This window comes from Aptenodytes forsteri, unplaced genomic scaffold, assembly GCF_000699145.1.
Source record: "Aptenodytes forsteri isolate BGI_AS27 unplaced genomic scaffold, ASM69914v1 Scaffold8, whole genome shotgun sequence".
NCBI classification, from domain to species: Eukaryota; Metazoa; Chordata; class Aves; order Sphenisciformes; family Spheniscidae; genus Aptenodytes; species Aptenodytes forsteri.
The window spans coordinates 8,252,415-8,264,448 of record NW_008796218.1 but is presented as its reverse complement, the minus strand read 5'-3'; the positions used below and the strand labels follow the sequence as shown (position 1 = coordinate 8,264,448).

Below are 12,034 nucleotides of genomic sequence, written 5' to 3'. Positions count from 1 at the left end.
GGGGGGGAGACCTTATTGCAGCCTATCAGTACTAGGGGGCTTATAAAAAAGATGGCGGCAGACTTTTTAGCAGGGCCTGTTGCGACAGGACAAGGGGGAATGGCTTTCAACTAAAGGGGGGTAGATTTAGACTAGATAGAAGGAAGAAATGTTTTACGCTGAGGGTGGTGAAACACTGGAAGAGGTTGCCCAGAGAGGTGGTGGATGCAAGGTCAGGTTGGACGGGGCTCTGAGCAACCTGCTCTAGTTGAAGATGTCCCTGCTCCTTGCAGGGAGGTTGGACTAGATGATCTTTAGAGGTCCTTTCCAACCCAAACTATTCTATGATTCTATGAATCTATACTCACAAAGCTAAATTTAATCTTTGCATTAACACAAAGCTGATTATGTGAAAATGTTTGTATTGTCCATATTTTAAAATTATATATGCTTTAACTACTTAAAACAATATATTTATTCTACTGTCACTATATGACCATTTAAAGACAGATAGCACAGTACTTTAATTAAAGTAAAATTTTAAAATATTCTATTCCTACTACACCCTAAATGCTAATCTTGGAAAAAAAAAATAGAAAAAAAGAAAGAGAAATCTTTCTCTATTTTATATAAAAATCTTGCATAAGATGGCTGATAAGACTCTGTGTGGGAGTTGTATCAAATGTGAAAGCAAAGTGAGGCCCAGGGAGCTTAATCCATCCTCAATATTTATATTATCAATCAGAAATTGTTTTTGCAAGAAGATACCAAAAAGCCACACCAGACTCCCTACAAAGCCTCAAACACGTGCCAGAAGGCATAGTGCAAAACCTCAACTTCTCAGACTGGGTCGTATTTTAAGAATTGTCAGTGCTGTCACAATGATACTTATTCAGCCTATGACTGCATATAGCAAACCTAGCTGAATTAAAAGGGCAAAAAACTCCCATTTCTTTAACCTTGAATGATTTCACATAATGCCTGACATAGAAAGAAGTTACTGTGAACAGAACTACATTATGATAAACAATACTTTGGTTTTCTTGATCTTCAGGAGGTTCCAGGACTTTCACGAATTCTAGATTCACGTGGATTTCAACTCCTAGTATAAGTGCAACTTTGAAGAGGATAAGTTGAAGTTGTCGAATACCTGTAGACAGCGAGTAACAAAGATGTATTTAACATGTAAGTAATCACAGCTGCTATCAGCACGCCACCCAACTGATATTCATTGTTAACACAAGCATGCAGCATTGTTATTTCCCACACTGTGACGAATGCGAATGCTGCAACCACCACAGGATGTTGTTCTCTTCCAGCACAATCTCACAGGTAATAAAACTCATTTCAGTGAGTTTCTCAGAATACTTTTTTTAGAGCTTTCCTTCTTAACGATATTTAAAGGATCTGCTAAGCAATATGTTGACCATTTTAGGATAGAAAATTTTACAGCATATTTCCCTGTAAAATATCCCACTTTTACATGTTTTCTCATTAGACTAAGGGTTGTGTCTACCTTCAACATACTAGAATGAATATCAATATTCTTCATACTTCGTAATAAAAACCTATTGCTTAACAAATCCAGACTAACAAAAAAGCTGCTCCATAAGACTCATTTGTTCAATTGCCATTTTGCTTAAATGAGACACCATTTTTTTCCTCTGTGTGCACACACGCGCTCGCGCATGTTTAAGGCAGATGAGCTTTCTGCCAAATCAAGAAAGTCTCCATTAATCTGACCTCAGTACACCTCTTATCTGAACAGTGCCCATGCCCTCAGATACTTACTGATGTGATCAATAGATCCTGCACAGAATTTTCCATAAAATTTCTTTGCTCCCAGTCCCCTGAGGTCGTGGATTGTAAATGGCCAGAGATGCAACACATTGTTTCTTGAAAAAGTGTCCCGCTTCTCCACAATGACGACTTTGGCTCCCAGGAAGGCAAGGCTCACCTTTCGCGCCCGGGGGAGGCAAGTTTCAAAAGCAGCCAAAAAGCCACATGGGCCACCTCCAATAATTAAACACTAGCAGAGAAAAGAAGGAGTCTTACACGGGGGTTTGTATTGACTTCCACATAGTTTCTAACTTACTCTATTGATACGACTTGATATTCAACCAGACTTATGCTACTGAGAGTGTATTCAAGTAATCTATTTAAATCAATAAACATTCACATTTTGTTCGCATGTGGTGTTCAGTCAATTTATACAAGATGATGAACTGTGCTTCATACAGACATAAAAGCATCTGATAAAAAGATGTAACAAGAAACAGCAAAGCGCCAAACACTTTTGAGCATCTGCTCGTACATTTCTAACTTAAATTTAGCATTTCAAAAGTGCTTGCAGTAAACAGGTTTACAGCTACATAAAAGGGAAGGGAAAGGAAGTAAGTGGTCTTGGTGTAGGCTTTTTTTGTTTTAAAGAGGAAATTGGTGTACCTTTGCTAGACTTCTTAGACAAATCTATGATAAGCCAGTAGTCTTACAGTATTAGTTACTCTCTCTTTCAAGTGAGGGAGTATCCTGAATATAACAGCCTAGTTCACCTACTGCTGTAAAGCAGGGCATGTCAAGAGAAGTCAGCAGACTTGTCCTGCTTCACCAGAGCCGGGGAACTTGGCCTGTCCTATTCCATTTCACCCAGCAGTCAACATCCTCACCTTCAGGACAATCACATTTTAGGAGCTTAAATCTAAGTTTGGGCACCCTCAGAAGAACCACTTCAGAAATTATTGCAGAGAATTCTCACCCAAATTTTAGTTGACAGCTTTAAGTTTTCACAGACTAACAAGCAAAGGATTTCCAGAAAGCAAACTAATTAAAACCCAAACATATCTAACGCTTACATTTTCCTGCCTGATCACTAAAAACTGATTAGAAACAGTCTTATAGGTGGACAACATTGCTGTTCCACACCTCCCCCCAAAACCCACCGCCCCACCAAACCCCCCCAAAACCCACACAGGCTTCACAAAATCTATGCCATCAGTTCAAGCACCGAGCTCGGGCAGGGAGGGACAAGGTGGGCCTGAGCAGAGGGGAGAGCTCTGGCTGCGAGGCTGAGCTGTGACACGTTGCAAATTCAAACCCATTATCTCACACGCCAGACATGCTCCTGTGCGTCCTGCACGCATAGCCAGACAGTGATTACAGTTTCAAAGCAAGCACGGACTGTATCTGGAGGCTCGTTGGATATGAGTCTGGTTCCCATTACATTTCAATTTCATAAAATAGAGTCATTTATTTATTTTGGTTTGTTCGTCATTTGTTTTCAAGTTTAACAACTTAAGCAAAAATTATCTGGGGCTGACTTTTGCCCATGACTTTTGTCCAACCCAATCATAAAAGTGCAAAAAATTTTTTAAAAATTGAATAAATAATTCAAATAAATTCCCACTGAAAGAAAAGCTCCTGTGAGGTGCTTTTGCCCTGCTTTATTATTAAATATTAAATAAGTTAAAGTTAGGTTGTTGCATTAGCCACTTGGCTTTCTTCCTCCTAAAAGAACATATTTAATTCATAATTTCACAAGAACAGTCCTCACTGCATGCTAAATATTAAGAAAACATCAACAGAGGTAATTATATAAAGGAAGAAAATGGAGTGCAGATGTTATCCTGACTGAAGAGGATCACTGGTGGAGTCTGGGTCAGCTCTTTTCTACACATGCTTGTTGTGATTAACATGGGAACTCTGAGCTCTGACAAGTAAGTGGCTGCCTTCACAGCTACACAGTTCTCCAGTAATGTTTAGCAAGCAGTTAGAAACATTTTACAAATAAAGACCATACATGGTTTGATAAGGTGGGGTTGGTTTTTTGGCTAACTAACTGTATTATATATAAATAAATGCAACTTTTAAAAAAAGTCTTTTGAGATTTAGTCATAGTGGATCCTGCCAAGTAATAAAACCCACACAGAAAACAGTTAGTTCCTCCTGATGCTCTGCAACACAGCATGTTGAAATTTTAAGGAGGATTCTGCCCTCTCCCCTCCTCCTATCACCATTGACAAAATATCTTCCTAATTGCCTAGAGACACTGTGAAAAATGGTTGTATATTTGCTATCATCCATGGTTACCTTCCATAAACATATTTATCTATGTCTGAGAACTATTTACTCTTTGATTTATTAAGGACACTTCCTGCTGGCACAGAGCTTATTCTTGGCACTTTGTCATCTTCTGGGGGGTCAAAACCAGCACAAAACCCTTGCAAAGGTAATTCTTACTGTGTTTATGTTCCTACCTTTGTTAAGTAAGGAAAGGGACCATACCACTATCCTGTCCCTGCCCGTCCTCCCCAGCTCTCTACTTGCAAACAAAGTCACAGGAGAAACCTTCTTGTAGTCAGCCTAGAGCAAACCTTGAATGGCTTCCTGTTTTCACCTCCTGTTACCCGAGTCTCCTGGCTCATAAGGGGCTGCTTTTGAAATTAATTTCTTGCAATTTAACACAGATTGTGACAACTGACATCACATAAGGAAGACCTGAATAATCAATCCTGAAATCTAACAAACAGGGCTGGACAAACGCCAACAGTTTCTTGACATCCACATCACCATTCACAGCTGAACTGTCTTTTAATGGTGCCAGATCATCCCCTAAAAAGGTAAAGGGTAACTTGACTTTTCAAAGCATCTTCCGCAAATTAATCAAAGTAACAGTTGCTGAAGAGGACTGACAAGGAGCTTTTGCATATTTCTTGTTCAGGCTGGAAACGAAGGGAGAAAGACTTGTATAGGTTTCAGGGCAGCTTATCCAAGAACAAGATCATGACTAGACCTCTGTGACGTGCCTGAAGAATCATGTTGGATGTTACATCCTGTTTTACTACCAAGCGTATACCATGTTAGTGCAAGATAGCAATCCTGAGAGAAGGCGTTTTTCTCAGTGAAAACTGCATGCTATAAAGGGCTGATCTTCTGCCTGCAAATGTATGTAAATACTTCCTGTCAAATGAGAAGCTTCATTAAATTTAATACACTCCCCAAGAACAGCACCTACGTTACAAGACAGGAGCAGGCAAAAGTACAGAAAGAATAAATGAGGAGGGAGAAAACAACACAGTTACGCATTCATGTGGCAAATTAAAGCATGTGATTTTAAAATGCCAAGTTTCCTCCTTTATCCTTTATGAAAATAATTTATCTTTGCACATATTTCATCCAAAGATCTTACAAATGCTTGAAATATTGAGCACACGTCCTCTAGAAGAGGACATGCACACACTGAGAAAGGAAGCCATGACAAGGACTCCAACCTGATCGTTCCCTGGCCCTGCCCCTCACCGCAGCCCAGTGCTGCGCCCACGAGTTCCCCAGCCAAGGGGAGAAAAGCTGGGCACCGTGAACACCCTGCACACACCCAGACAGTGGCCTGCCCCGCAGGGGCACACCTGTGCTCCATCACCTCGTCAGCAGCAGGACCAGGTAAAGTTACATGCATCAAATTTCCTGCACCGAACTCCAGCTACGCAGTAACTGGCAGTACTGAAGAGAGTGCCCATAAACACGAACTCCTAACAGTAATGGTCACTGTGAGTATTTTTCATGAGAATTTTATGCGAGCTAAATTCATCTATTCTTCTTGCAAATGTCCTCGATATGAACGATACTAATTACCGATTAGAATAAATGCAACAATGAAAAGTTTAAAGTTATGATATAAATTATCGTAAGTAAATAGACACACTGGTTTGAGTTAAACTTCTGCAAGAGCATTTTTAGAATACCAGTTATAAAATTCCCATTGAAGAGGACTAATGCGAGTTTATAGGCCAATAATAGTTACCTAGTGACAAACTCAGGACTATTTCAGTTTAAAATTATAAAAAGTAAGTCAAGGATGGAAATTTTTGTACTTCAAAATAAAACACTAATAAGCCCATGCATATTTTATAAAAGTTGACTGCTTAAGCTGCTGAGTAAATACGTTTCTACAGTACTGTTAAAAAGTACTGTACTTTTCCTTAAAAGATAACTATTTGTTTCTGTATAAATCTTGTCCCACACTATAACCAAGCACATTCTACTCATTGCATGACTTATCTTCAGACTGAAATAGAGCAGAAATGTCATGTATTTTTTTCCCGGTACAATTAAAAGATATCAGAAAGTTTCACTTGTAATAATATAAACATACACAGCATTTGGTAAGTCTCATAAGCTTGATTCTACTCAAAGGTCAAACTGACTGCAAGAAATGCTACTTTCTCTCTGTTAGTATGTTTAAGAACAGCAATGCCTTGAAAATCTCCAGAAGGTGTTTCTACACTGAATAAGAGCACTTAGTGCTGAGCTATATGGCAGCACAAGTTACCTCTCCAAAAGCAGAATGACTTTTGTGCCAGGCGCAGGTTTTCGATATGATCTCCCATATAGAATGTACAAATATATGACTTACAAAATAGAAGGAGAGGAAAGGGAGAGAGGGATGTGAAGCAGAGGTCTCTTGCAACCCCTCCCATCCCTCACTATTAAATCTGCAGCCTGTGAATCCAAGCACCTATATCCCAATCTGGAAAAACCACATGCAATTTAACAGCTGAGAATTTGCAGAACGCCTCCATTGGTTTTCACACAGTAAAGTAAGCTTACCGAAACAACTGAGGTTTTGAGAGAAAGGAGGGAGAGAGCAAGAATACAAGCACTGTGTTTAACAAAAAACAGAATAACACTCCACAATGACCTAGTCACAAAAATCTCATCCACTTTAATAATTGAAAGGCAGAATCTACTCATTTACCTTGAAAAATGTAAAAAACCAGCTCTCGGCATTTACATGCTCACAGTCAAGGGATCTACGAGTTGGTAGTAGCATGTGGGCGGGGGATGCAACCGAACAGCATCTCTTTGCACAGTTAAGAATAGACAAATCCCATTGTAGCTCAATGCATTACACTGTTATCATCCAACTCTAAATCCCTCACTCTTCTCCTGCCCAAGGTACCAAACCATTAAATTAGTCCTGGAAAATAAAAGTGTATTCAATTATGATCCACCCCCCCCTATGTTCTTGGGATGAAGACAGAAGCTACAATCACTCCAGGAATTCAAGGTTTTCTCATTTCTGCCTTTCGGTTGTTTTGGAGGTGAAAAAGAGGAGAGTAATTTTAGACTCCAGCTCAACAGCAACTGGATAGACACAGAGACACCCTTTGTTGTCCGAGGGCATGCCAAATCAGAAGCACCACTTCTACTCTTCAGTGGAAATGCACATGTATACTAGTGAAAAAATAGTGAAAACCATCTGCCTAAATTATTTAGCTTCCTTTAGCTTATATGTAATATTTATCCAAATCACCAATTGGAAATCAAAACCTATAGGAATGGATCATGCTGTAGAAACGAGCACCAAGGGGTGGCTTTCCCCACGCACTTCAAAGCCGCTGCCTGGTACTGCAGGTGCCCCCAGCAGCTGTGGGCCTCCCCACGCAGTGATAGGAGGCTCTGCCCGCGCCCAGACAGCCTGCAGGATGCAGAGGGACAGAATGCTTTGCCCTTCCATGGCAAACCCTCTTCCATCGTTTGCTCTGGGCCTCAGGTGTGTTCATTTCCGTAGTCACTGGATCTGGGACTTCACACCAGCCCTGGCCTTCATACAACATCCAAAGCGACAGGGATGCACCAAGGATTAATCTGACTGACTCCACAGGATTACGTCCTACATGGATTTGGGCAAGTGTTTATTCGTGATAGAGCTAAATGTGATGCAACACGAGATAGGCACGAAATGTAATGAAACAACACATTTTCTGGATCAGCAATGACTGTTTCTCTGGAAAGGCTCCAAAGAGAAACAGCTGCATAAGCAGCTAAGGCAGACAGCTACCAGAAGCTGCAGCGGAAAGCTCTCTCCACCACAACGCTTTTCACTTCATCCCCTTTACTAGACATGAAAATGCTTCTGGCAAAATTAGGACTGCTCAGTAGGACATTCCTGACTTACTGACTTACAGTTCATCTCACATTTGTAGTCTCAGATTTTATCACATAAATTCATTGACAGCCACTGGATACAACGCTGCAGTCAAATGTACCCTGAATCCACTGAATAGTCAATATAGTTTTTAAAGTTTGAAGCATTATAACTGAAGTCACTGAAAAATAAAATTCCATATGCCACTTCAGACAACGTTAAAAATGTCAAGAGCTAAAGCTTTATTAAAAAAAAAAAAAAACCAAAAAAAAACAAAAAAGAAAAAAGGTTAAGCTCACAATAGGCATGACGTGTTTTGTCAATCTAAGATGCGAGCCTAGTCTTGCTATGGCCCTGGTCTACCAAAGCACTCCAATATATGGTTGCTCCCCTAAACTCAGCGACTCTATTCAGGCACTCACTGCTTCTCTAGAAAAAAAAAAAAAAAAAAAAAAAAAAAAAAAAAAACCAAAAAAAAACAAAAAAGAAAAAAGGTTAAGCTCACAATAGGCATGACGTGTTTTGTCAATCTAAGATGCGAGCCTAGTCTTGCTATGGCCCTGGTCTACCAAAGCACTCCAATATATGGTTGCTCCCCTAAACTCAGCGACTCTATTCAGGCACTCACTGCTTCTCTAGACGAAGACCCCCATACAAAGTGCTTGTCATCTCCTTTTCTACAAACCAGCCCAGCCACTGGCACCAATGAAGGATGTGTCGCTATAAGATAGCTTGGTTATCAGACACATTAGAGCTATGCAAGTATAGCACTCTCTTGACAGTAACATGCCCTGCGTTGCACGAGATGCTTGTACTCGTTGCCTGGCTTATTGAACGCTGCCATACCTATACAACTGGTTTTACTAAAAGGCAACAGAACATGACCCTGTCAAGAACAGTGATGATAACTGTAGCTAAATATGACAGTGATTTGGAAGGTGTCCATTTGACTACCTACATATATAGAAAAGGGACAGTGCCAACCTAAAACAAGAATTCTTTTCTTCATTTTTAGAAAGAGGCCAGATACTGAAACATATACCCAAAATTTCTGTGGTTAACAGATCTATACTACATGCAAATATTAAAAGGAAAAAAAGAAAAAAAAAATTCTTCCATCACATTAAGGGGGAGGAGAAGGTATAGGAGCTAATTAAACTTGCCCTACAAAATTAAGTAATCTTTAAAAGCATATTTTCCTGTATTATACTGTTTTATGAGCTCCTTATAAAATTAGTAAGGTTAAAAAATGTTTCATTTGACAAAAATAATATTCAGTTAAATGCATTTTAATGAGAGGTCCTAACTCTCCAAAGGGTTATGTGAACACTACTTAAATGCACTACAGATAGTTCCAAAATCTACCTTAAAATATTATTAAGACTAGCTGGATCTTGCTTAATGGACATTTTTGGAGAGTGAACACCACATAAATACCACTGTTGGGGAAGCGCAAAGGCAGCTGGGAACAGCGAGGCTCACGCATCCCTAATTGCCAACCAACCGCAGCAACAAAGCCCTGTTCCAGTGTGGGAAGTGCAACACGACAAGTCCACTTCTGCTTTCCATCCTACCAGTATTTTACCCTTTGTACCCCCAGCTGAGCACCTCAGAAATATGCAGTTTTGTCATCTCCTACCAAAAGCACCCCTATCAGCAGTTGGCAAAAATGAAGACATTGCTATTTTTCTTCTTAAAAGACTGTAACATGGATTTGAGGCTACCTAATCCAGGCTGATTTTGGACAGAGCTCTTTCCCCAGCACTGCACCCTGCAGTTGCTGCGCTTGCAGCTGGATACAGCACAATCCAGGGATCAGAGGATCTATCTTTATTGCCCTCCTGTTTTATTGGGTCAAAATGCCAGAAGTGAAACATTAGTACATTTATTCCATTCATTTGGCTCATCTTTACTGGGATTTTTTTCTCTTTTTTGGAAGATAAGCTTCTGCATGGAAAAAACCACGTGCCTTCATTTTTCCTGGATGAATTTGGACACACTTGTCCATCCTCTCTGTCTCTCGGATATATGTACTAATAATAGATTTGCGTATAAAAACCTTTCCATAGTTTGAAATTAAAACAACGGTATGAAAGACATCTGAAACTTATGGTCTGCTATGCAACACATTAAAGAAAGGCTGTAGGCATTCAGTGTGCTAGAAGGTCAAGAGTTCCTTCGTTGATGCACCAAAGCTGTCAGGACTTTGTTATTTGGAGCTTTTCTGAAGAGCTCTCTCAGGCGGCATTGGTCATATTTAAACATGTTGACGTGATCTCAGAGCTTTTATAACAATTTACATAAATAAATTTTTAAAAATTGCAGTTGGTAGACATAATACAGAAAAGTATCTCTAGAAACTTTCAGTTTCCCTGCACCACAGTTACAGTTATCTGAAGAACACTGGCACATCATCTGACAAAAAATGTTCTACTTTTTTTAATAAACAGATTATCCACCAGAAATCAGGCAAGTGCTTTAATCCAAAAATCTCCTCAAATAAAGCACAAAATAAACCCTCTAACATCCTTTGGAATTAAGAGCATATTTGCTGTTTTCTTATCTGTCTTTCATTGTAATCAAAACAGGGAAAAAAAAAACCCACACCCAAAACCCAGAAGAGATTGGTTTCTTTTCTTTTTTTTGGCCAGTTGCTTAAACAATCAAAATGAAAACGAGATAAACCTTGCAGAAAGAATGTTGCCTGACTATCCCAGTCATGAATATGGTTGGCAGCATTAAGTACCTTGCTTTTTTTTTTTTGTAGGCTTATGCCTGTCCTACTGAGATAATGCTTTAAGGCTATCCTTAAAAACTTAGCAAAAAAACCCCAAAATAAAACCATGAAACAAAACAATTCATCCAGAAACAGAGAACTGCTGAACAGAGATGAAGAAACAAAGGCACCAAGAGCCTCACCTCCGAGCACAGCTTAGTCTAAGCTGAGACCAAGCCACAAGTCTTGGGAGCCTTGCAAGTAGTGACACTCGTAAGATTGCTATTGCAAGAAAATAATTAATCCTCTACATGGTTTCAGGGTCAGGGGCTGACCAGCCAGTAGACGACTTGTCTACAGACCCAGAGGAAGGGATTTCTCATGCTTTATGGCATCCAAAGCATGCAGATAAGTTGGTCAACAACTACAGGAAGAAGTTGGTAATACGCTTTAATAAAAAAAAAATAGCACTGTTGCTACAGCCTGGTCTGTCTACAGAGATGAAATACTACGCTGAACCTAAAATTTTTAGCTAAACAACAACAATTACAACAATCTAATAAATCAGCTAAGCTTCTGCTTAGAAACTGGCTTTTTAAAGTAAGTGGTGAGTCAAGTTATTTCAAGGTCATTTCACAGAATATTTTAAAATATGTTCTAAAGTACATTTTTATATTAGGTAAATTATTAACCAACACCCAATTAAGACTTGGCTTTTAGAAGTCAGTACTGGGTAAATGAGCTCATACAGAACTAGCCATCAGGTCTGAGTCAGAATCCAGATTTTTAAATTATTATTTATTTATTTTTAAAGAGCTGAATCATTTAAGCCCATCATTTCTAACTTTCCTAAGCAGAATGACTGTACAGTAGCGTATGGCAGCTGTACCTGAACTCAAAATGCAATGCTGTACAAGAAGGCAGCAATTCTGGGCTCCTGGGGTCTATTTTCTTCCAGCTCATCATGCAATCTTCAAAGCTATTGCATTTTCCAGTGCTAGCATTCACAGCCACTTAACTAGTAAAGCCAAATGCAGCTCCAAAGAGTGATAACCTGATTTTTTTCCCCAGTTTATTTAACTGGTCACTTGCACATACCAGTTTACCATAGGTAGACAATGCTTTTACTTTTTACATTTTTATTTACAATTTGAAAACGCTAATAATTGACCAACCAGCACGTCTTAGCAATATGGCATTCGATAGTGTCAACAAGCAAGATGGACTTGAACAGTTCAAACAACTAGAATTAGAAAAATGTATCTTTAGCGCAACATTTTTTAGGAAGATTTCTGACAGCAGGGAAAGTTAACAGCTCTCATAAAGAACCAACAAACCAGGCTGCTGGCAGCATATCACACAGCAAAAAACAGATTTCAGCACCTCTAGTTCTTATTTCCAAAACCTTTTGGCTG

At 39.4% G+C, this 12,034-nt stretch overlaps 1 protein-coding gene across 5 annotated transcripts in view; it reads right to left on the bottom strand.

The window, feature by feature from the left end:
• MICAL2 (microtubule associated monooxygenase, calponin and LIM domain containing 2) overlaps positions 1–12,034 on the bottom strand; it is a 112,235-nt gene that overhangs the window by 41,679 nt on the left and 58,522 nt on the right. For 4 of the 5 annotated variants that reach the window (XM_009288832.2, XM_019474520.1, XM_019474519.1 and 1 more), the window contains 2 exons: positions 1,771–2,008; positions 1,013–1,129 (listed from right to left, as the gene is read on the bottom strand). In XM_009288832.2, coding sequence (XP_009287107.1) covers positions 1,013–1,129; positions 1,771–2,008 — 355 coding nt within the window. The remainder of the gene's footprint in view (positions 1–1,012; positions 1,130–1,770; positions 2,009–12,034) is intronic. The other variant, XM_019474521.1, reaches the window with a different exon arrangement.